This window comes from Cucumis melo, chromosome 4, assembly GCF_025177605.1.
Source record: "Cucumis melo cultivar AY chromosome 4, USDA_Cmelo_AY_1.0, whole genome shotgun sequence".
Lineage (NCBI taxonomy): Eukaryota > Viridiplantae > Streptophyta > Magnoliopsida > Cucurbitales > Cucurbitaceae > Cucumis > Cucumis melo.
In genome coordinates, this window is record NC_066860.1 from 427,322 (window position 1) to 451,307 (window position 23,986).

At 35.0% G+C, this 23,986-nt stretch overlaps 4 protein-coding genes and 1 pseudogene across 16 annotated transcripts; 3 read left to right on the forward strand and 2 right to left on the reverse strand.

The window, feature by feature from the left end:
- The first annotated feature begins 566 nt into the window (after window positions 1-566).
- LOC103503275 (60S ribosomal protein L7-1) lies at window positions 567-16,287 on the forward strand. Of its 3 annotated transcripts, none has more exons than XM_051083459.1 (6): window positions 567-1,008; window positions 14,922-15,123; window positions 15,232-15,329; window positions 15,418-15,555; window positions 15,650-15,752; window positions 15,834-16,287. In XM_051083459.1, the coding sequence occupies exons 2-6, from the start codon at window positions 14,932-14,934 to the stop codon at window positions 16,053-16,055; spliced, it is 753 nt and encodes a 250-aa protein (XP_050939416.1). In that variant the 5' UTR covers window positions 567-1,008; window positions 14,922-14,931; the 3' UTR covers window positions 16,056-16,287. The 3 variants fall into 3 exon arrangements, with proteins under 3 accessions (XP_050939416.1, XP_050939415.1, XP_050939414.1); XM_051083458.1 differs by lacking the exon at window positions 567-1,008 and adding an exon at window positions 2,690-2,839; XM_051083457.1 differs by lacking the exon at window positions 567-1,008 and adding an exon at window positions 14,354-14,661.
- On the forward strand, window positions 2,690-4,463 carry LOC127149006 (60S ribosomal protein L7-1-like). Its single transcript, XM_051083456.1, has 6 exons — window positions 2,690-2,839; window positions 3,099-3,300; window positions 3,408-3,505; window positions 3,594-3,731; window positions 3,826-3,928; window positions 4,010-4,463. Exons 2-6 carry the CDS (start codon window positions 3,109-3,111, stop codon window positions 4,229-4,231), a joined length of 753 nt encoding a protein of 250 aa, XP_050939413.1. The 5' UTR covers window positions 2,690-2,839; window positions 3,099-3,108; the 3' UTR covers window positions 4,232-4,463.
- Window positions 5,271-19,355, reverse strand: LOC103503470 (monooxygenase 2-like). Of its 3 annotated transcripts, XM_051083445.1 has the most exons (6): window positions 7,479-7,861; window positions 7,251-7,397; window positions 6,692-6,757; window positions 6,360-6,522; window positions 6,022-6,250; window positions 5,271-5,882 (listed from the first exon to the last, which is right to left on the reverse strand). In XM_051083445.1, the coding sequence occupies exons 1-6, from the start codon at window positions 7,700-7,702 to the stop codon at window positions 5,371-5,373; spliced, it is 1,341 nt and encodes a 446-aa protein (XP_050939402.1). In that variant the 5' UTR covers window positions 7,703-7,861; the 3' UTR covers window positions 5,271-5,370. The 3 variants fall into 3 exon arrangements, with proteins under 3 accessions (XP_050939402.1, XP_050939405.1, XP_050939404.1); XM_051083448.1 differs by lacking the exons at window positions 7,251-7,397; window positions 7,479-7,861 and adding an exon at window positions 19,209-19,355 and having other exon boundaries at window positions 6,692-6,765; XM_051083447.1 differs by lacking the exon at window positions 7,479-7,861 and having other exon boundaries at window positions 6,692-6,765.
- Window positions 7,969-23,908, forward strand: LOC103503467 (uncharacterized). 9 transcript variants are annotated; one of them, XM_051083454.1, is made up of 7 exons: window positions 7,969-8,268; window positions 21,756-21,844; window positions 21,956-22,026; window positions 22,127-22,176; window positions 22,268-22,590; window positions 22,907-22,945; window positions 23,373-23,908. In XM_051083454.1, exons 1-7 carry the CDS (start codon window positions 8,100-8,102, stop codon window positions 23,553-23,555), a joined length of 924 nt encoding a protein of 307 aa, XP_050939411.1. In that variant the 5' UTR covers window positions 7,969-8,099; the 3' UTR covers window positions 23,556-23,908. The 9 variants fall into 9 exon arrangements, with proteins under 9 accessions (XP_050939411.1, XP_050939409.1, XP_050939412.1 ...); XM_051083452.1 differs by having other exon boundaries at window positions 7,981-8,268; window positions 21,951-22,026; window positions 22,264-22,590; XM_051083455.1 differs by lacking the exon at window positions 7,969-8,268 and adding an exon at window positions 9,626-9,805.
- On the reverse strand, window positions 17,095-19,718 carry LOC103503469 (monooxygenase 2-like; annotated as a pseudogene).
- Window positions 23,909-23,986: the final 78 nt, after the last annotated feature.

The window sequence follows — 23,986 nt, forward strand, 5'->3', positions numbered from 1 at the left end:
GTAAGAATAACCCGATCAACCCGGACTACCCAACCCATATATTGGGTTGGGTTTAGTTAGTTTAAAATGTGGGTTTGGTTGGGTCAAAATTTTTAAATTTTCGAGTTGGGTTGGGTCTCGGGTTGGGGTTAAAAATTTTGGGTCAACCCAACCCAACCCGAATTAATATTTAATAAATACCAATCTCTAGGTTTTCTTTTTATTTGCTGAAGCTCTTCAAAGTGCAAGCTTGCGGCCGTCGTTTAGCCTCGTACATGTATATATATGTACATGTGTACGTACATATATAGATACATATGTTTACATTATATAGATAAATATGTACATATGTACATACATATGTTTACGTTATATAGACACATATGTACAAACACACATACGTACTTACAGACATATGTACATATATACCTACACATATGTACATATGTAATAGGTTAACATTTTTCCAAAATCTATAATAAATTCGGGTCAACCAAACCCAACCCGAATTAATATAATATATATATATATATATATACTTTATATTATATTATTTTTTTAATAAAAGACCGATTTCTAGGTTTTCTTTTCATTTGCTGAAGCTCTTCAAAGTGCAAACTTGCGACCGTCGTTCAGCCTCAGTTGCCGACTCCCCATCTTCTGCTTTATCCTCGTTCACGTTCAGCTTCAGTCCCCATCTTTAGTTCCCGACTCCCCAGCTTCAGTCCTTGACCCGTTCGACGTTTAACTTCAGCCCCCGTTCGACGTTCAAACTTCAACCCAATTTGAATCACTAATTGCTTCCTTCGTCTCACACTTCAGTCCGACTCCTCTACTTCAGTCCCCGTTCGGTGTTTAGCTTCAGTCCCCATTCGGCGTTCAAACTTCAACCCAATCTGAATCGTTAATTGTCTTCCTTCAGTCCCCATCTTTAGTTTCCAACTTCCCAGCTTCAATCCTCGTTCGACGTTTAGCTTCAGTCCCCGTTCGACTTTCAAACTTTAAACCAATCGACTTCTATTGTAACAGGTTTGTTGTATTTGAAGTTTGGAAATTACATATTTATATGAATTATGGTTGTTAATTGAATGCTTACTGGAAATAATTGCAGTGGTTGTTGATTGAATGATTGGACTACTCAACCCATATAATATGGGTTGGGTTGGGTTGAAAAATATCAAAAATTTTGGGTTGGGTTGGGTCTGGGGTTGGGAGTTGAAAAATTTGAGTCAACCCAACCCAATCCGAATTAATATAATATTATATATATATATATATATATATATTTATATTATATTATTTTTTAATAAAAGATAAAGATTTTTAGGTTTTCATTTCAAACACCAATTGCGACGCTCTCACTTGCTCTTCGCTACCTTCGGTCCTTCGTCTTCTCCTTCGTCTCACACTTCGTCTTCTCCTTTGCTACCCTCCTCTTCGATGCTTTGTCTTCTCCTTCATCACTTGTCTTCGCCGCTCTAGTCCTCACTCGTCTTCTCGTTTCGGCTTCGTCACTACGTCACTCGCCTCACCTTCATCTCCGCGGTCGTTAGTTCGTCTTGTGTATGTATGTATATGTAAACATATATATGTACCTGTGGACGTACATATATAGATACATATGTTTACGTTATATAGATACATATGTTTACATTATATAGATAAATATGTACATATACACATACATATGTTTACATTATATAGATAAATATGTACATATATACATACATATGTTTACATTATATAGATAAATATGTACATATATACATACATATGTTTACATTATATAGACACATTTGTACAAACACACATATGTACCTACACACATATGTACATATGTAATAGGTTAACATTTTTCCAAAATCTATAATAAAAGAAAAAAAAGTAATAATTTTCTTTAAATAAAACAATCAATAAACTAAAGGCAAATTTTAATAAATACACAAAACATTTACGGGCGCCATGTACGAAAATGAAAAAGGGTGTTCAAATTTTTTTTCTTTTCATAGTCAATTTAAGATCATGTACCAAATATAAAAATTTGTTTTTTGTTTCTTTAAATTGTTATTTGGTTGTTTAAAATCGTGTGTAACAAAAATCTTGAAAAAAGATTTGACTATTCAAATCACTCAAATTAAACAAATACAAAAAATCTTGAAAAAATTAGTATTGTTTTTTTTAAACTGTTATTTAGTTGATTAGAATATAAATTTTTTTGGTTATATGGTTGTTTAGAGTACAAAAATTTAAAAAGAAAATTCTATAGCCAAATCTAAGCCCACTAAATATATTAGGTGTGTTCTTGTTGGACACATTTTTTTATATTTTTTAAAGACCCAAATATGGACTAATTTTAATATTTATTGAAATTTAAAAAAGATAGATAGATTTTAAATTTGAATAAACTTTAAACTATTTATTTTTCTTTTTTGAAACCAACTTTAAACTATAGGGAAAGAAAAACGAGATAAATTAAAGAAGGAAAAAAAAAAGAAGATATTTCTCAATTTTTAGTTTATTGTACTTTTTATGTAATTTAGTGAGTTTGGCTCAAACACTTATTTTAAAGAAATTAGGGTTTTCCTTCTCTCTTTCACTTTCACTTTCCCTTGCCGGCCGTTCTTTCCCCGCTCCACGCCGCCCGAGTTATCTACCCTCCTTATTATTTGTTTTTTTCGGTTTAAATCTCTTTGTCCTTCTCATTCTCTCATTCCCCCCTCCGCTCGCTTGTTGGCCGCCCCACCACTCGCATCTCTGCCCCACCTCTCGTTTCGGCTTCCGATCTCTTCGTCCATCAACGATACGCTTCGTCCCTCTTCTCATTCTTTTGGCTTCCGATTTCACTTTTAACTGCTAACAGGTTTGTCTTTTTTCAACTTTGAAATTTAAATTACATAGTTATATAAATTCTTGGCTATTTACTGTACTTTGAAACATATTTATATAAATTATTGTTGGTTGTGGTGGAGTGCTTGCTGGAATTTACACGTTTATATGAATTACCTTTTGTTGGCCACTGGAAATAGTGGCAGTGGTGATTGAAAATAATGGCAATGGTGACGGAAAGAAAAAGAACCCGACGTGAGGCTTCTAATTTTTTTTCCCTTTTTTGTCTATAGGTGAATTACTATGGCTATGGCAGAGGAGGATCCTAAGCCACTTGCATATATACCGGAGATTATACTGAAGAAAAGAAAGGTAAATGAAGCAGCGGCATTGAGAAGAAAGGAACAGTTGGAGTTAAGGAAGCTTAGTTCGAAGAAAAACAAAGATGGTTTTATTAAACTACCTGAGGAATTTGTCAGAGAATATCGTGCTAAGGTAACTCATCTAATTTGAATTTCGTTGTGAAATATGTTTAATTATCTTCTGGTGGAATTGAACTTCAAGATGACTTTTTTTACTTCCATACAATCCTGGTTATATAGGAACTGGACCTTGTCAAAATGAAGCACAGGACAAAGAGAAAAAGATCTGCTATTGTGCCCTCAAAATCACAATTGATTTTTATAATTCGGATACAGGGGTAAGAGTGTTTTCTCATTGTCTTTCATCCCCTTACCATTTTCTTTTGTAACTTCTTGAGATCAATAATTCCATTTACATTTTTCCAGCAAGAACGACATGCATCCAAAGACAAGGAAGATCTTATATAATCTTGGATTAAGTAGAATTTTCAGCGCAGTTTTTGCCAAGGCTAATGAGAGTGTTCTAGGGAAGCTACAGAGGGTGGAGCCATATGTGACATATGGGTAAGGGGACAATAAAGCTTCTTATATTCGTTCCTTTATTAGATTTCACTCTTTTGTTGTCCATGATTGTACTGAAATTTTAGCTGAATTTCAGATACCCTAATCTTAAAAATGTGAGGGAGCTCGTATATAAGAAGGGATTCGCAAAGATAGACAAACAAAGAGTTCCTCTGACTGATAACAACATTATCGAACAGGTATTAGAAAAACCATCTTGACTACTTTAGCGTCATTAGTCTGTTTCACTGTACTAATTTGATGGCGTGCGAGAATTTCAGGCATTGGGCAAGCATGGCATCGTGTGCGTGGAGGATATGGTGTATGAAATCGCTAATGTTGGCCCTCATTTTAAGGAGGTAATTTCCTTTTTATGGCCCTTTGAACTTGAAAAGCCAGGAGGAGGGGGCTGCCTTCAAGGGAAAAAGTCATCGTACAAGGATGGTGGAGATGCTGGGAATAGAGAAGATGACATCAACGATCTGATTAATGAGATGAATTAGGCTGGAAAAATTTGCTTTGAAAAGCCTGAAGGGGGGAGATCCAGTAGTTTCTGTAATGCAATTTTGTAGGTTATAATGAGTTTGTATCTTGTTCAACTCATTTGCTTCATATGTTTTGGGTTTTTTACGTTATTTCTTATGTCCTAGAGAAAAAAGAACAACTTGGATTTGTTATATATTTAACAACATAATATTATCCACATTATGAGAGACAAAGCCTTCCTCTTGTCGACATTTTGTCTATACTAGTTTGTTTCACTACATTCTTTTTTTGCACTGATGAATCAATGTAACTGAGAAAGGGTTGTTCATATTTGTGATTACTTTTAATATGGGGGATTTTTCATTCGATCCCTTTTTTTCTTTCCTGATTTAGGTTTTGATGACAACTTGTGATTACATTGGATTATGCAAGTTATATACCTTTAGAATTGCACATTCACATATATAATGCTTGTGTCATCAAGCACCACCAACCAGTGCTCACGGCCTATTGTGGATGGTCGTCATTGACCACCAACATTACCCCACCATTGCCATTGCGATTGTTGGTGGTTGTGTTACAGTGTTTTAAATATAAATTTGAGCTCAAATGTTTCATAGCATCTGTGAGTAAATCTATTACAATGATTTGGCACTGACAAGAGCATTTTGAATACAGGAGCCAACCAAATAAAATTGAGTACAAACATTTTTGTGTTTCTTGATAAAAATTTCTTGTACAATGAGGATAAAATTTGTAAAAGAAAAGCAAGAGAGAGAAGCAAAGTAGAAGGAGGAAAAAAGGGCAAATGACCATTTATGTTTCTTCTTCAAAATTTATGGATACATGACGTAGAAAATTGCATAAGGTAGATGAAGAGCAAAATAGTAAAGAGTTTGAAGGAGAAAGAAAAGAGACAGATAGTGGGAGGTTAACAGAAAAAAACAAAAACAAAGTTGGGATTACAAGAAATGTTGGGATTCACAATTGATTACAAATTTTTATTTACCTCTACCAATAGAAAGGTCATAAAGCCATATTAGAACTAAGAAGGACTGAGACTAAAAACATTTGATAGATTTATTTCCATTGAAAAGTATAATTGTATACATATAATATATCGAGTAACATGCTAGCAACATACTTGTAAATTTATTCATAAAGCATTACACTCAAAATTGGTATGCTCTAGCAGAGGTCCTAGCCTAACCAGTTTTGGTATGACAACATTGTTTCTCACAGAACAAACAATTGGGTTAGCCCACTGCAGAGCTGATCCAACCACATTGGCTCGAATAGTGAGCGGGAAGACTCGAGGCCATCTTTCGGTTCCATACAATCTCAGAGCTTCTTCAACAGAAGGCGTTTCCGCCTCAGACTTGAGTGCAGTGGTGAGCTTTCTTGCTAGAACCACCGCATCTTCTAATGCACAGCAGGCTCCTTGTCCTAGATTTGGAGTCATTGGATGCCAAGCGTCTCCAACAAGAACCACTCTCCCTGATGAAGCAGGCGGGCTGACTGCAGGCCAAAGCCATCGGTCTACGAGGGGTGTTCGGATTAATGTGTCGTCTGGGGTTGCATCCATGATGTTCAGTAGATCAGATGGCCAGTTTCTGACTAGTTCTTTTGCTTGCTGCTTTAAAACAGCTGGATCTGTGATCTTTGGTCCTGCAATTAGAGAAACCACCAAGTTTGGTCGGAGTTTGGATAAGTCGATCTCATTGAGTGGTTCCGAAAATTCTGTCATTATGATCAGCTGGAAAGTGCAATGAATCCAGCTTTGGAAATGGGAATGCGAAGTGCAAACCTGGAGATGGACTATTGTAGCAGATAAACCAGTAAACTTTTGTGGCAGAAACTGGAACATAACCTGCTCGCAATCCTTTTCCATAGATATAGTTCACTTTTGGCTCATGTGGTTGTCCATTGGGATAATATGCAAGTCCACGAAAAGCACAATGCCCTACATATTTTGGCTCTGAAAATCCCATCCATCGAGCCACGGGAGATCGAACGCCATCGCAGCCAATGACAATCTATTTGACAGAGAGTGAAAAAAATAAGTTTAAATTTACTAAAGAATCACAAAGTGGGATACAACTAGAAGGTTTAGTCAATTCTCTTGAAATTTGAAGTTTGAATTACCTTTGCAGTCAACTGTGTCCCATCCACAAGTTCCAACTTGACTTCATCTTGATGAGTTCTCTGAATGGCTTCAAGCTTAGAGGAAAACTGAATCGTTCCTGCTGGAAGCTGAGAGGCTAGAGTTTCCAGCAGTGTTCTCCTCTCCACTGCACGTACCTCTTGGCTGTCGAAAAATGGTTGATAGAGTTAAAGCGGTCTCAAATTCCCTTCACAATCGTAGGTGAAAGCAAGACTAAGATGATGAAACCGTTTCTTAGGAGGGAAAAGATGTTTAGCATATACCCAATTTCTGATTCAGTTCCACAAACAGGAAAGATAGAAAAACTGAGTACCTCTCATCTTCGTCCTTAAACGTGAAGGAGCGCAGCTGCTTTCCTTCTTCTGACTTAACTACCATCCTGCAATGCTGGTATATAAACAATTTGTTACGAAATCAACAATTAAGCAATAGCAAGGTGTTTTTGAGATTTCGTCCATCGTTCACTTTCAAGTTTCTGTGTAGGAATTGATTTCAAAGACCTTTTGAAACTATTCTCTAGGCTTGTTTCGCATAGTTGGAGTCCTTTTTCTTGGAAAACTCCCTTCTTTTGTGGGCTTGTTTTTTCTATTTGCATATATATGAATGTTGTTGTTCTCGTATTAAAAAAGAAAAAAACAAATAAAAACAAAACCCAGTCCAGTCTTAGTTAAATGTACTACGAACTATGATCTATCAGTTTCAAACATTAGAGTCTTAACGATGATTTAATATAGTATCATTTATCAAAGCCAGATGATTTGAATTGAAATTATTGCTTTGGTCACTTAATGAACTATGTGCTAATCTCCATACCAACAGATGTATAAAGCACTAAATACAACAAATCTGCACCAAGAAAAACTAGAAAATACCCTTGTAGTTCAAGAAATTGAGTCCTGAGAACATTTCCAACCCCAATTGCATCCAGCACACGCCATCCATTTTTGAAAAGGGTCAATGAGGTTCCACCAGTTCTAAGTGATTCTGCTTGCTCAAGCACCAATGACCTAACTCCAAGCCTGAAATTTCAAAGCCTCAAGAATAAAACCATCTGCACTTAAACTCTAAGCAATATAGATTTTAGTAAAATTAGATCCTACCTGTGAAGAGATAGAGCAGTAGCAAGACCAGCAATCCCTCCTCCAATTATAACTATGTCTTCCCTCCTGACCTCTGTTTGAGCTTTGACTACACTTTTTGTCCTGGGTCGACCCCGAATCCACGGTTGGCTCTTGGGAAATTCTCCCCCATGGAAATGGAGAGCTGGAGATGGCGAAATCGGAGATTTGAGGAACACAGAGGATGAAGAAGAAGCCATAGTCATGAAAACTCTTATCTAGAACTTGGGATTTTACGACAGGTTATCCAAACCTCACAAGAAATTAAAAATCGAGAAAAGAATGAGAGAGATTTTCTTTTTCTTCCAGATTAATAGAGAATAAGAACTCGAGTGGCCAAGCAAACAAGTGGTGGAGAATGAAAAGTGTCATGCTTGAAAACGGAGTTTTCCCGGGAAAAAACAGAGGAAAAATGGTAGCTTTGTTAAACCAAACTGCAAAAAAAATTCGTGGGCCGAGCGGTTGAACGTGGGAAAAGAAGCGTTAGAAGGCCCAACTGAACAAGCCCATTAAAGATAGCGAGAAGTTCTATGTTTGCTTTCATCTTCCAACCGATAGACCTTTGAAGACTTGCTGAGTCGAGAGATTGAGGGTTGTTGAAAAATGGAAGCTACAAGTGTCTCAGGAAGTAAGGGTACAGTGATTTCTGAGAAAGGGCAGTTTCGGGGAATCCGAATAGAGAATCCCTTTACTTTGAAGGTTGGTCAAATTTTTACAGGCTTCGGCGTCGGATGTGGCGTCGGTATCGGCGTTGGCCGCCCCATAAACATGGGTAAATTCTTTTTCTTCCATTGTCGACCTTCTTTTGTCTCTACCAGTTTCTTTCATTAGCTTTCTCTTTCCCAATGACGGATCAAGTATAAGCTGCTGAGAAGAATTATTCTCTGCTTTCATTTCATTTAGATGTCTCGTGAAAAGTTTTCTGTTCTGCTCATCTTGGTGACAATGGATTAGAGTGAAATTTGAAAAGGCATGTCCGTTGGAACGTTCTTCTTTATCTAATAGGAAGATGAACGAGATTATGTATTTTGAATGGGTTAACTAGCTGTTGTCCTGTTTAAAATCACTTTCAAACGCTGCTTAATATTTTAAAATCAGTTTGATATTTGATTTTATACTTCTAAACCCCATTTTTTTACAAATTTGAAATTATGTTATAGAGTGATTAAGAAAAGTGATTTTAACCCTTTCAAAATCACTTCTAAAACGTGTCGGTAGTGGTATCATTATATGGAGGTTGTTTGTATACTTATTTTTAAGTCAGGAGCGAGAGCAGTGGGATATGAAGTCTGCCCATCTTTGTTGAATTGGGTCCTCGTCAAGTAGTTCTAAATGTATTCTTGTAATTAGTTAGGTTACCTAGGTGATTCAAGTTTAATTTGAAATTTATATCTCATCAAGTTTAACCTGAATTTTTTTTATATAAAAATGTTGGAATTAATACCATTTGAAGCTGAGGTTTTCTTTTAAAAGAGTCGTGTTTAAATTCAAACTCGCTAGTAGCTACCTAGAATATTAAAATCATATGAGTTTCTATTAGTGTGTAGGCTCAGTGGTTATCTCATAAAGTTAGTGGTTAGCTGTGAGTGGAATTAAGTAAAGGTATCCAATTGATACTGTGTTTTAATTCAAACTCAATGGTAACTTATGATACTGATTGACACTGTTTTGGTTGAATTTAGGCATCTTGGTGCTCGTGTTTTGATCTTTTGTCAGATTTAGCTGTTTTTTGTTGTCGGGTTTAGGCTTTGCATGTATGGTTTTTTGTGTTTTGTTTGTTGGATTTTGAGTGGTTTAGCTTAGGGCCTGTTTGATGATGTTTTTTATCTTGATTTTTCTGTATTTAAAATTATAATATTTACGTCCTTTTCCGTTGCTTTCCAATCTAAACAATTTTCAATGCCAAAGTGAAGCTAAAGAAAAATAGTTTAAGTTTATATTATCAACCTAATTTCCAGAAGTAGAAAACTAAAAATGAAGTAGCAATCAAATGGCCTTATTAATTGGTTTTTGAACAATTTTCACTTTCCACTTTGTGCATTTTCAGTTTCTTGATTGAAATTGTTGTTATTCTCAATTTAACCTGACCAGCAAGGGATTTCCAGGTAAAGATGATACTCTTGGTGACACTTTTAAATTGGTCTGCATGATATGTATAAGATTTTTCAGTCTTTATTATTATTATTTTTTCCTTATCGTGTTGAATATGTGCAAGTTGTGGATATCTGCATGGTCCTTGATTGATGAACATGTCTGCTGGGCAGTGCTGCTAGTATATGAACATATGAAATTTACATTCATTTTTTCAGGTGCAATTCCTGTCATGAACGAATTAATGAGTGCCACAAGAGGTGCAACCGATGTGTTTTCCGGCATAACGAGGCAAAAAGAATTTGCTAAAGGAAAAAGTGTAGATGAAGAAATAAAAAAACGTTCCTATCATTCTTTAAATTAAAAAAATGAATTTTGAGAGCGATTGAGATGTGTGGAAAAGAAACCAATAGAAGATAAGTTTCAGAAAATGTCGTTAAGAAGACTCCATTGCAAAACTGCTAAAATTTCAAAAGTTTTGAAACCAATGTTAATTATAAATTAAAGGTAAAGTCATAAATTTTATAGTTATTTTCTTTTTAGAAGTAAATAGATAAAAAGACATTTCAAATTCTAAATTTTGATTACATTTAATGATAATGAGTAATTGGAAATCATTTTTATTAATAGAATTCAATTAAAAGGATAATGATAAAAGAAAGAAAAACTAAAAAATACATTTGATTTAAAATAAGAAAATTACCCATCAAACTAATAATGAAAATAGTTATATTACTCATCAAACTAATAATGAAAATAGTTATAAAGAAAGGACAAAATAGGGAGAAAATTTTTTTCTATATAGGGGCTTTTATATATAGTATAGATGTTAGTTCAATGAGTTAAAAGAGAAATGGAATGAAAACAACATTTAAAAACACTTAATAGTTTGGAAGATGACGTAGTTGACATAAAAAGAAAGCGTACATTTTGTGTAGAAAACGTTGTCAAGCGTGCATTACATGGAAAGATATGCTAAGTTATTTAAAACATTTTGACTTCTAATTTAGTATGCAACTAAATTTCAGGTTCCTATGTGTTGTTTTCTAAAATTTGCATTCAATTGTATTTAAATGACTTTTGAATTTTCATGGGAACCATTTGACCTTTAAAATGACTTGCAATTCTCTTCAAAACTCATATTAATGATATTTAAAAGCTTGTCCTTATAATTCTTTTGGTGTTGTCGTTTATTTAAAATCTTGCTTTAGAAATTCATGTTTAAATCAATTTATTTAGATTAGTTTTGATTATACTAATTTTGGAGTGAATTGTTTTATGGTATAAGAAGTTTCCATCATGGATTTTAAGTTTGAGCTAAGTTAGATTTTTTGTGAGTGTTTGCAATAATTCTACAAAGACCTCTAGCTTTGCATTCATTGAATGCCGTAGGTGCTTATCACTAGAAGGTTATTTGAAATTTTGATGATGCATCAACTTATCTAGACAAGCATAATTTGGTTAAACTCAATGAGATCCTTAAATCCCAACGACTATTGCGTAAACTTTTTCCGTGAATCCAATGCCTTCCCATTTGAGCAATGCAAGTTTAATAATGGTTGATCTTCTAGTAAAAAAATCTCAAGAAAGCTGAAACACAACTCATAAAATTTTATCAACAATTTTGAAAAGACTCAAGAACGATCGTCGAATTCCCTATTGAGAGATGAAAATGTTAAATTAAAATTGAAAAATATAATCTCTTAGTTGTAACTTCTAACCTCCTATAGGTATATAAAAAGTGTTTTTTCAATCATTTGAGTTCTCTTTTTTTTTTCATAGGTAGGTTCTTTCTTCTCTTCAATGTCTTACTTTACATTTTATATATATATATATGTGTGTTTGTGTATGTAACCATGTATATGTACATGTGTACGTACATATATAGATACATATGTTTACATTATATAGATACATATGTACAGACACACATATGTGCCTACACACACATGTACATATGTAATAGGTTAACATCGTTCCAAAATCTATAATAAAAGAAAAATAATTAATAAATTAAAGGCAAAATTTAATAAATATCCGACAAAACATTTATGGAATATAAGAAAATGAAAAAGCATGACCATTCTTTTTTTTTTTTCATAGTCGATTTAAGATCATGTACTAAATATAAAAAATCTATTTTTTTTTAAAATCATTATTCGGTTGTTCAAAATTGTGTGTAACCAAATTATAAACAAGTACAAAAATGTTGAAAAAAACTAGTTTAGATTTGGCTACCAAAATAATTATGTACATGTAAGCAAATTAAACAAATACAAAAATCTTGAAAAAATTCGTACGGTTTTATTTTGAAATTATATTTTTTTCAAACTCTTATTTGGTTGTTGAGAGTACCATTTTTTTCCTGTTATTTGGTTATTCAAAGTACAATATATTTAAAAAAAAATCATATAGCTAAATCTAAATCTAAACGTGTACACCAAATATATTACGAATATATTAGGCGTGTTGACTTTTTGTGTTTGATCGTTTTGTTATATTTTTTAAAAAGTCCAAAGTATGGACTAATTTTAATATTTATTGAAATTTCAAAAACTAAAATTGAGATAGATAGATATTAAATTTGAACAAACTTTAAACTATTTATTTTTCTTTTTTGAACAAACAAACTTTAAACTATAGGAAAAGAAAAACAAGGTAAATTAAAGAAGGAAAGAAAAGAAGAAGAAAAAAAAGATATTTCTCAATTTTTAGTTTATTGTACTTTTTATGGAATTTAGTGAGTTTGACCCAAAGGGCTAATTTCACTGATACTAGGGTTTGACGTTTGCATTCACTTCCTTTCACTCTTTCACTTTTCCTTTGCCGGCGCTTCTTTCTCCGTTCCACTGTCTATATCAAGCCGCTCCACGCTGCCCATGAGTTCTCTACCCCTTCTTATTATTTCTTTTTTCGATTTAAATCTCTTTGTCCTATGCGTCTCATTCTCTCATTCCCTCCTCTGCTTGCTTGTTGGCCGTCCCACCTCTCGCATCTGTGCCTGTATTTCTATCAATTCCTGCATTTCTACCGATTTTTTCAAAACTTTCTTATAGGGTGTAAGAACAATCCGACCAACCCGAAAACCCGAACTACCCAACCCATATGGGTTAGTTTAAAATGCGGGTTGGGTTGGATTGAAAAATATCAAAAATTTCGGGTTGGGAGTTGAAAATTTTGGGTCAACCCAACCCAATCCGAATTAATATTATATATATATATATATTAATTTTATATTATATTATATTATATTATTTTTTAATAAAAGATAATTTTTAGGTTTTCATTACAAACACCTCACTCGCTCTTCGCTACCAACGTCTTCTCCTTCGTCTCACGCTTTGTCTTCTCCTTTGCTACCCTCCTCTTCGATGCTTTGTCTTCTCCTTCATCACCTGTCTTCGCCGCTCTAGTCCCCACTCGTCTTCTCGTTTCGGCTTCGTCACTACGTCACTCGCCTCACCTTTGTCTTTGTCGTCGTTAGCTCGTCTTGTGTATGTATGTATATGCAAACATATATATGTACATGTGGACGTACATATATAGATACATATGTTTACGTTATATAGATACATATGTTTACATTATATAGATAAATATGTACATATATAGATACATATGTTTACGTTGTATAGACACATATTTACCTACACATATGTAATAGGTTAACATTTTTCCAAAATATATAATAAAATAAAAAAAGTAATAATTTTCTTTAAATAAAACAATCAATAAACTAAAGGCAAATTTTAATAAATATTCGACAAAACATTTACGGGCCGCCATATAAGAAAATGAAAAAGGGTGGCAATTTTTTTTCTTTTCATAGTCGATTTAAGATCATGTACCAAATATAAAAATTTGTTTTTTGTTTCTTTAAATAGCTATTTGGTTGTTTAAAATCGTGTATAACAAAAATCTTGAAAAAAGATTTGACTATCCAAATCACTCAAATTAAACAAATACAAAAATCTTGAAAAAATTAGTATTGTTTTTTTTTTTAAACTGTTATTTAGTTCATAATACAATTTTTTTTCGTTATTTGGTTGTTCAGAGTAAAAAATTTAAATTTGATTAAACTTTAAACTATTTATTTTTCTTTTTTGAACAAACTTTAAACTATAGGGAAAGAAAAAACGAGATAAATTAAAGAAGGAAAGAAAAAAAAAAGATATTTCTCAAATTTTAGTTTATCCTACTTTTTATGGAATTTAGTGAGTTTGACTCAAGGGCTTATTTTAAAGAAATTAGTGTTTTATGTTTGCCTTCAATTCCTTCTCTCTTTCACTTTCCCTCGGCGACGCTTCTTTCTCTGTTCCACTGCCTATATCCAGTCGCTCCACACTGTTCGTGAGTTCTCTATCCGTCCTTATTATTTCTCTTTCGATTTAAATGTTTTTGTCCTCTGTGTCTCATTCTCTCATTCCCTCCTCCACCCGCTTGTTGGCCACCCCATGTCTCGCATCTCTGCCTACATATTCTATCAATTCCTGCATTTCTATCGGTTTTTTCAAAACTTTCTTATAAGAGTGTAAGAACAACTCGACGAACCCGAAAACCCGGACCACCCAACCCATATAATATGGGTTGGGTTGAAATATATCAAAAATTTCGGGTTGGGTTGGGTCTCGAGTTGGAGATTGAAAAATTCGGGTCAACCCAATCCAACCCGAATTATATAATATAATATATTAAATATAATATAATATTATATTATATTATATTATATTATTTTTTAATAAAATATAAAGAGGTTTAGGTTTTCATTTCAAGGCCGTGTCACTCGCTACCTCCTTCGTCTTCTCCTACGTCTTCTCCTTCGTCACGCTTTCTCTTCTCCTTTGGTAACCTCCTCTTCGATGCTTTGTCTTCTCCTTCATCACCAGTCTTCTCCGCTCTAGTCCTCACTGTCTTCTCGTTTCGGCTTCGTCACTACGTCACTCGCCTCACCTTCGTCTTCACCGTCGTTAGTTCGTCTTCTCGTTACGGCTTCCGATCTCTTCGTCCATCAACGATACGCTTCGTCCCTCTTCTCATTCTTTTGGCTTCCGATTTCACTTTTAACTGCTAACAGGTTTGTCTTTTTTCAACTTTGAAATTTAAATTACATAGTTATATAAATTCTTGGCTATTTACTGTACTTTGAAACATATTTATATAAATTATTGTTGGTTGTGGTGGAGTGCTTGCTGGAATTTACACGTTTATATGAATTACCTTTTGTTGGCCACTGGAAATAGTGGCAGTGGTGATTGAAAATAATGGCAATGGTGACGGAAAGAAAAAGAACCCGACATGAGGCTTCTAATTTTTTTTTTCCCTTTTTGTCTATAGGTGAGTTACTATGGCTATGGCAGAGGAGGATCCTAAGCCACTTGCATATATACCGGAGATTATACTGAAGAAAAGAAAGGTAAATGAAGCAGCGGCATTGAGAAGAAAGGAACAGTTGGAGTTAAGGAAGCTTAGTTCGAAGAAAAACAAAGATGGTTTTATTAAACTACCTGAGGAATTTGTCAGAGAATATCGTGCTAAGGTAACTCATCTAATTTGAATTTCGTTGTGAAATATGTTTAATTATCTTCTGGTGGAATTGAACTTCAAGATGACTTTTTTTTACTTCCATACAATCCTGGTTATATAGGAACTGGACCTTGTCAAAATGAAGCACAGGACAAAGAGAAAAAGATCTGCTATTGTGCCCTCAAAATCACAATTGATTTTTATAATCCGGATACAGTGGTAAGAGTGTTTTCTCATTGTCTTTCATCCCCTTACCATTTTCTTTTGTAACTTCTTGAGATCAATAATTCCATTTACATTTTTCCAGCAAGAACGACATGCATCCAAAGACAAGGAAGATCTTATATAATCTTGGATTAAGTAGAATTTTCAGCGCAGTTTTTGCCAAGGCTAATGAGAGTGTTCTAGGGAAGCTACAGAGGGTGGAGCCATATGTGACATATGGGTAAGGGGACAATAAAGCTTCTTATATTAGTTCCTTTATTAGATTTCACTCTTTTGTTGTCCATGATTGTACTGAAATTTTAGCTGAATTTCAGATACCCTAATCTTAAAAATGTGAGGGAGCTCGTATATAAGAAGGGATTCGCAAAGATAGACAAACAAAGAGTTCCTCTGACTGATAACAACATTATCGAACAGGTATTAGAAAAACCATCTTGACTACTTTAGCGTCATTAGTCTGTTTCACTGTACTAATTTGATGGCGTGCGAGAATTTCAGGCATTGGGCAAGCATGGCATCGTGTGCGTGGAGGATATGGTGTATGAAATCGCTAATGTTGGCCCTCATTTTAAGGAGGTAATTTCCTTTTTATGGCCCTTTGAACTTGAAAAGCCAGGAGGAGGGGGCTGCCTTCAAGGGAAAAAGTCATCGTACAAGGATGGTGGAGATGCTGGGAATAGAGAAGATGACATCAACGATCTGATTAATGAGATGAATTAGGCTGGAAAAATTTGCTTTGAAAAGCCTGAAGGGGGGAGATCCAGTAGTTTCTGTAATGCAATTTTGTAGGTTATAATGAGTTTGTATCTTGTTCAACTCATTTGCTTCATATGTTTTGGGTTTTTTACGTTATTTCTTATGTCCTAGAGAAAAAAGAACAACTTGGATTTGTTATATATTTAACAACATAATATTATCCACATTATGAGAGACAAAGCCTTCCTCTTGTCGACATTTTGTCTATACTAGTTTGTTTCACTACATTCTTTTTTTGCACTGATGAATCAATGTAACTGAGAAAGGGTTGTTCATATTTGTGATTACTTTTAATATGGGGGATTTTTCATTCGATCCCTTTTTTTCTTTCCTGATTTAGGTTTTGATGACAACTTGTGATTACATTGGATTATGCAAGTTATATACCTTTAGAATTGCACATTCACATATATAATGCTTGTGTCATCAAGCACCACCAACCAGTGCTCACGGCCTATTGTGGATGGTCGTCATTGACCACCAACATTACCCCACCATTGCCATTGCGATTGTTGGTGGTTGTGTTACAGTGTTTTAAATATAAATTTGAGCTCAAATGTTTCATAGCATCTGTGAGTAAATCTATTACAATGATTTGGCACTGACAAGAGCATTTTGAATACAGGAGCCAACCAAATAAAATTGAGTACAAACATTTTTGTGTTTCTTGATAAAAATTTCTTGTACAATGAGGATAAAATTTGTAAAAGAAAAGCAAGAGAGAGAAGCAAAGTAGAAGGAGGAAAAAAGGGCAAATGACCATTTATGTTTCTTCTTCAAAATTTATGGATACATGACGTAGAAAATTGCATAAGGTAGATGAAGAGCAAAATAGTAAAGAGTTTGAAGGAGAAAGAAAAGAGACAGATAGTGGGAGGTTAACAGAAAAAAACAAAAACAAAGTTGGGATTACAAGAAATGTTGGGATTCACAATTGATTACAAATTTTTATTTACCTCTACCAATAGAAAGGTCATAAAGCCATATTAGAACTAAGAAGGACTGAGACTAAAAACATTTGATAGATTTATTTCCATTGAAAAGTATAATTGTATACATATAATATATCGAGTAACATGCTAGCAACATACTTGTAAATTTATTCATAAAGCATTACACTCAAAATTGGTATGCTCTAGCAGAGGTCCTAGCCTAACCAGTTTTGGTATGACAACATTGTTTCTCACAGAACAAACAATTGGGTTAGCCCACTGCAGAGCTGATCCAACCACATTGGCTCGAATAGTGAGCGGGAAGACTCGAGGCCATCTTTCGGTTCCATACAATCTCAGAGCTTCTTCAACAGAAGGCGTTTCCGCCTCAGACTTGAGTGCAGTGGTGAGCTTTCTTGCTAGAACCACCGCATCTTCTAATGCACAGCAGGCTCCTTGTCCTAGATTTGGAGTCATTGGATGCCAAGCGTCTCCAACAAGAACCACTCTCCCTGATGAAGCAGGCGGGCTGACTGCAGGCCAAAGCCATCGGTCTACGAGGGGTGTTCGGATTAATGTGTCGTCTGGGGTTGCATCCATGATGTTCAGTAGATCAGATGGCCAGTTTCTGACTAGTTCTTTTGCTTGCTGCTTTAAAACAGCTGGACTTGTGATCTTTGGTCTTTGCAATGAGAGAAACCACGAAGTTTGGTCCGAGTTTAGAAAAGTTGATTGGAGTGGTTCCGAAAATTCTGTCATTATGAACAGCTAGAAAGTGCAATGAATCCAGCTTTGGAAATGGGAATGCGAAATGCAAACCTGGAGATGAACTATTGTAGCAGATAAACCAGTAAACTTTTGTGGCAGAAACTGGAACATAACCTGCTCGCAATCCTTTTCCGTAGACATAGTTCACTTTTGGCTCATGTGGCTGTCAATTGGGATAATATGCAAGTCCACGAAAAGCACAATGCCCTACGTATTTTGGCTCTGAAAATCCCATCCATCGAGCCACGGGAGACCGAACGCCATCGCAGCCAATGGCAATCTATTTAACAGAGTGAAAAAATAAGATTAAATTTACTAAAGAATCACAGAGTGGGATACAACTAGAAGGTTAAGACAATTGTCTTGAAGTTTGAAGTTTGAATTACCTTTGCAATCAACTGTGTCCCATCCACAAGTTCCAACTTGACTTCATCTTGATGAGTTCTCTGAATGGCTTCAAGCTTAGAGGAAAACTGAATCGTTCCTGCGGGAAGCTGAGAGGCTAGAGTTTCCAGCAGTGTTCTCCTCTCCACGGCATGCACCTCTTGGCTGTCGAAAAACGGTTGATAGAGTTAAAGCGGTCTCAAATTCCCTTCGCAATCGTAGATGAAAGCAAGACTAAGGTGATGAAACCGTTTCTTAGGAGGGAAAAGATGTTTAGCATATACCCAATTTCTGATTCAGTTCCACAAACAGGAAAGATAGAAAAACCGAGTACCTGTCATCTTCGTCCTTAAACGTGAAGGAGCGCAGCTGCTTTCCTTCTTCTGACTTAACTACCATCCTGCAATGCTGGTAATATAAACAATTTGTTACGAAATCAAGAATTAAGCAATAGTAAAGCGTAAAGATTAGCACACAAATATATGTAAGATTAACACACAAATATATGACAGTGTGTTAGCTATGCCTATGGACATAGGCAAACAAATATTATTAGAGAAAATATTTTTAAAATACAATATGGCATCAATAGGTTAGAGAGTTCGTATATGCACTACTCTAGAGTTCTAAGCCCTCCATAGGATTTGATTCCAAAGACTTTTTGAAACTATTCTTTAGGTGTTGTTTTGCATGGTTGGAGTCCTTTTTCTTGGAAAACTCCCTTCTTTTGTGGGCTTTTTTTTCGTTTGCATTTATATTTTCTGATGAAAGTTGTTGTTCTCGTATTAAAAAATAATAAAAATAAAAATAAAAGCAAAACCCAGTCCAGACTTGGTTAAATGTACTATGAACCATGATCTATCAGTTTCAAACATTATAGTCTGATTTAATATAGTATCATTTATCAAAGCCAGATGATTTGAATTAAAACTATTGCTTTGGTCACTTATTGAACTATGTGCTAATCTCCATACCAACAGATGTATAGAGCATTAAATACAACAAATCTGCACCAAGAAAAACTAGAACATACCCTTGAAATTCAAGAAATTGGGTCCTGAGAACATTTCCAACCCCAATTGTATCCAACACACGCCACCCGTTTTTGAAAAGGGTCAATGAGGTTCCACCAGTTCTAAGTGATTCTGCTTGCTCAAGCACCAATGACCTAACTCCAAGCCTGAAATTTCAAAGCCTCAAGAATAAAACCATCTGCACTTCAAACTCTAAGCTATATAGATTGTAGTAAAATTAGATCCTACCTGTGAAGAGACAGAGCAGTAGCAAGACCAGCAATCCCTCCAATTATAACTATGTCTTCCCTCCTGACCTCTGTTTGAGCTTTGACCACAATTTTTGTTCTGGGTCGACCCCGAATCCACGGTTGGCTCTTGGGAAATTCTCCCCCATGGAAATGGAGAGCTGGAGATGGCGAAATAGGCGATTTGAGAAACACAGACGATGAAGAAGAAGCCATAGTCATGAAAACTCTTATCTAGAACTTGGGATTTTACGACGGGTTATTCAAACCCCACAAGAAATCGAGAAAAGAATGAAAGGGATTTTTTCTTCTTCAGATTAATAGAGAATAAGAACTCGATTGGCCAAGCAAACAAGTGGTGGAGAATGAAAAGTGTCATGCTTGAAAACGGAATTTTCCCGGGAGAAAACAGAGGAAAAATGGTATCTTTGTTAAACCAAACTGCAAAAGAAATCGTGGGCCGAGTGGTTAAACGTGGGAAAAGTAGCGTTAGAAGGCCCATCTGAACAAGCCCATTAAAGATAGCAAGAAGCTCTATGTTTGCTTTCATCTTCCAACCGATAGACCTTTGAAAACTTGCAGAGTCGAGAGACTGAAGGGTTGTTGAAGAATGGAAGCTACAAGTGTCTCAGGCAGTAAGGGTACGGTGATTTCTGAGAAAGGGCAATTTCGTGGAATCCGAATAGAGAATCCCTTTACTTTGAAGGTGGGTCAAATTTTTACAGGCTTTGGCGTCGGATGTGGCGTCGGTATCGGCGTTGGCCGCCCCATAAACATGGGTAAATTCTTTTTCTTCCTTTGTCGTCCCATAAACATGGGTAAATTCTTTTTCTTCCTTTGTCGTCCTTCTTTTGTCTCTATCAGTTTCTTTCATTAGCTTTGTCTTTCCCAATGACGGATCAAGTATAAGCTGCTGAGAAGAGTTATTTTCTGCTTTCATTTCATTTCATTTAGATTTATCATGGAAAGTTTTCTGTTCTGCTCATCTTGGTGACCATGGATTAGTGTGAAATTTGAAAATGGATTAGTGTGTATTTTGAATGGGTTAAAACTCACTTTTCTCCGGTTTAAAATCACTTCAAACACTACTTAATCATTCAAAATCAATTTAATATTTGATTTTACACTTCTCAACCCCATGTTTTTACCTTAAATTTGATTTTAGATTATTTAAAATTATGTTCTAGAGTGATTAACAAAAGTGATTTTTAAAATCACTTCTGAAACGTGCCGCTAGTGGTATCATTATATGAAGGTTGTTTATATACTTATTTTTAAGTCAGGAGTGAGAGCAGTGGGATATGAACTCTACCCAACTTTGTAGAATTGGGCCCTCGGCAAGTAGTTATAAATGTATTCTTGTAGTTAGTTAGGTTAACTAGGTGATTCAAGTTTAATTTGAAATTTATATCTCATCAAGTTTAACCTGAATCTTTTTTATATAAAAATGTTGGAATTAATACCATTTGAAGCTGAGGATTTCTTTTAAAAGAGTCGTGTTTAAATTCAAACTCGCTAGTAGCTACCTAGAATATCAAAATCCAATGAGTTTCTATTAGTGTGTCGGTGGTTATCCCATAATGTTAGTGGTTAGCTGTGATTGGAACTAAGTAAAGCCGTAAATGTATCCAATTGATGATGTGTTTTAATTCAAACTCAATGGTAACTTATGATACTGATTGACACTGTTTTGGTTGAATTTAGGCATCTTGGTGCTCGTGTTTTGATCTTTTGTCAGATTTAGCTGTTTTTTGTTGTCGGGTTTAGGCTTTGCATGTATGGTTTTTTGTGTTTTGTTTGTTGGATTTTGAGTGGTTTAGCTTAGGGCCTGTTTGATGATGTTTTTTATCTTGATTTTTCTGTATTTAAAATTATAATATTTACGTCCTTTTCCGTTGCTTTCCAATCTAAACAATTTTCAATGCCAAAGTGAAGCTAAAGAAAAATAGTTTTAAGTTTATATTATCAACCTAATTTTCAGAAGTAGCAATCAAATGGCCTTATTAATTGGTTTTTGAACAATTTTCACTTTCCACTTTGTGCATTTTCAGTTTCTTGATTGAAATTGTTGTTATTCTCAATTTAGCCTGACCAGCAAGGGATTTCCAGGTAAAGATGATACTCTTGGTGTCACTTTTAAATTGGTCTGCATGATATGTATAAGATTTTTCAGTCTTTATTATTATTAATTTTTTTTTTTCCTTATTGTGTTGAATATGTGCAAGTTGTGGATATCTGCATGGTCCTTGATCGATGAACATGTCTGCTGGGCAGTGCTGCTAGTATATGAACATATGAAATTTACATTCATTTTTTCAGGTGCAATTCCTGTCATGAACGAATTAATGAGTGCCACAAGAGGTGCAACCGATGCGTTTTCTGGCATAACGAGGCACTTAAATAACTCTGTGAGTCTTATCCTTGTATTTTTCTTTAAACATTAAACACTTTGTGTTATTTATTTGCCATCTGAAATTGTGGACCACTGAAATTCTCTTAAATGTCACATGTTAGCTCAGGAAATTAGGAGCTACGAACATCCAAGCTGGCATTGGGTGTGGAGTTGGTTTTGGCCATGGTTTTGGTATTGGTATGTCCAACAATATCTTCTGTTTACCATTTATGTCGTCTTTGAGTTTTTACTCATTTCAGTCTGTTGTTTAACTGACATGTCGTTTCTTGAATGTCAGGCCTGGCTATCAAGCCTTCATTTCTACATCAAGTTCACTCTTCTGCGATGGTAGGTACTGGACCTCTTATCAATCATATTTTTCCATTATGGCTTCTTATATACATGTGTTTGAAGCTTGATGCCCAAATCTGGTAGCAAGCAATGGAGAAGGTGATGACAAAATTAGGAAATAATCCTAGTCTTCCAATTAGTCAAGGCGCCGTACCAGTATCACTACAATCTGCGAGCAGCATGACAAATGCTTCAGAGAATGAACATCCTATTGCAAGTATCAGAAAAATTGCAAAAGAAGTGCCTGGAACAGCCCTAGAAAATCTGTCTGGATATCGAGACATGTCTAAGGGATCCACTCTTCAAAATGCTCTATCGAGCAGATCATATGGAACTCGAACTGAAAAGGTCATTGACAGTTTCTTGCAAAATCCTGTTTTTAAAGGAGAAGATACTGAACTGAAGGATGAGGTATGATAATTTATGTTTGGTTTCAGGTTCTAAACACAAATTTTCTTTCTTACATGTGGTCTTCGGGAAAATTTTTCCTATTAGAACAATGAATGTTTGGTGTGATTTGCTTTGCTCATAAACACACTTCTTGCATATGCATTGGTCTTGTAATGGCACGATAAGGATGCAAGCTTGAGCATCGTACCAGCAGTCCTGATCTTATTTTTCTTTTGGCACTAGCCCTTGCCCTTTACCCTATAAATTTCATTATGGAGTTGGTTGAACTGACTACTAATTTTTCATGGTGTCCTGATTGATGTTTCTTGAATTGTAGGTTGGACGGCTGCGGCTTGAGAACCATCTCTTCCAAATGGTAAGTTTTTGTAATTGCCTGAACCAACTTCTAGAGATGCATCATGGAAATGACGTGTTATCTGATAGTGGAAAGTTGGATTTTAATATTGGAAATAATCCTTCAGATTATAACAAAGGATTGTGGAATATCTGTACACAAAAACACAGAAGTGGGCAGTACTTTCACTTAAAATGCGCACAGCAATTTAGAACATTCAACTGAAGCGAGATCAACTATTTTGAATTTGTTTGTTCCTAGCAAAAGTAAACAAAATTCTCATCCAAAAGTTATTATTTGAGAAATGAAACGTGAAGACCAATTAATCTTCACTATAACTGCTTTTTACATCTCTTGGATCAAGAGTTTACGTTAGCTATAGCCTCCTCACTAAAACGCATTTGATTTGTAAAGTTGATTTGACTTATTCTGTTGCATGTACGTGCAGGTAATAATGCATCAGAAACTTATTCAAGAGCTTAGGGAGGAAAATAACAAGCTTCACCAAATACTAGTGGAAGACTTGAAAATACCTCCCAGCAAGCTCCAAGCAAGTAACATAGGTAGAAATATTCCACCATGTTCGGATTGTTTCGAGTGCCGAAGAAAGCAAAGGAGGAGGAGGAGCTAATCAATCTGAATGATTTCCTTCATTTGGTTGAGACTAGATTCAATTGATTCTTCGGAGATATCTTCTATCATCCCTTCCATTTTGGAAGCACTCGAACACGGTCTGAACAAAAAAGTCAAAGGTATTGAAATCATACCTTTGCTCAAATATTAACAAAATGGCATCATGTTTTCATAGAAGTTTACAACATAGAAACTTAGGTACAACATTTGAGTTCAAACCAGGCCCTGAAGAAAAAAGGTGAGTTTGTTTGAACAAAACAAAACAACATGCCTTTGTTGGGTTGTTGATGTATTTGAACATTTAAACTGCAAAATTTTGTGAGTTTTAGGTTTAAAGCTAATTTTTAGACATGGATTCTTGTGGCGCAAGTAAAAGCACATAACCAAATTTTGACTTAACATACTAAATTGCTTAGAAGGATGTTATTT

Excerpts from the sequence above, each read along its gene's own strand:
- LOC127149006 (XM_051083456.1), top strand. The coding sequence starts at position 3,109 with ATGGCTATGGCAGAGGAGGATCCTAAGCCACTTGCATATATACCGGAG. Across the intron at positions 3,301-3,407 it reads TCAGAGAATATCGTGCTAAG|GAACTGGACCTTGTCAAAAT; the intron begins GTAACTCATCTA and ends CTGGTTATATAG. Across the intron at positions 3,929-4,009 it reads ATAACAACATTATCGAACAG|GCATTGGGCAAGCATGGCAT; the intron begins GTATTAGAAAAA and ends CGAGAATTTCAG.
- LOC103503470 (XM_051083445.1), bottom strand. The coding sequence starts at position 7,702 with ATGACTATGGCTTCTTCTTCATCCTCTGTGTTCCTCAAATCTCCGATT. Across the intron at positions 6,523-6,691 it reads TTTAAGGACGAAGATGAGAG|CCAAGAGGTACGTGCAGTGG; the intron begins GTACTCAGTTTT and ends ATTTTTCGACAG. Across the intron at positions 6,251-6,359 it reads GGACACAGTTGACTGCAAAG|ATTGTCATTGGCTGCGATGG; the intron begins GTAATTCAAACT and ends TCTGTCAAATAG.
- LOC103503275 (XM_051083459.1), top strand. The coding sequence starts at position 14,932 with ATGGCTATGGCAGAGGAGGATCCTAAGCCACTTGCATATATACCGGAG. Across the intron at positions 15,330-15,417 it reads TTTATAATCCGGATACAGTG|CAAGAACGACATGCATCCAA; the intron begins GTAAGAGTGTTT and ends ACATTTTTCCAG. Across the intron at positions 15,556-15,649 it reads GAGCCATATGTGACATATGG|ATACCCTAATCTTAAAAATG; the intron begins GTAAGGGGACAA and ends GCTGAATTTCAG.
- LOC103503467 (XM_051083450.1), top strand. The coding sequence starts at position 20,047 with ATGGAAGCTACAAGTGTCTCAGGCAGTAAGGGTACGGTGATTTCTGAG. Across the intron at positions 21,845-21,950 it reads CGAGGCACTTAAATAACTCT|CTCAGGAAATTAGGAGCTAC; the intron begins GTGAGTCTTATC and ends GTCACATGTTAG. Across the intron at positions 22,181-22,267 it reads TCACTCTTCTGCGATGGTAG|CAATGGAGAAGGTGATGACA; the intron begins GTACTGGACCTC and ends TCTGGTAGCAAG.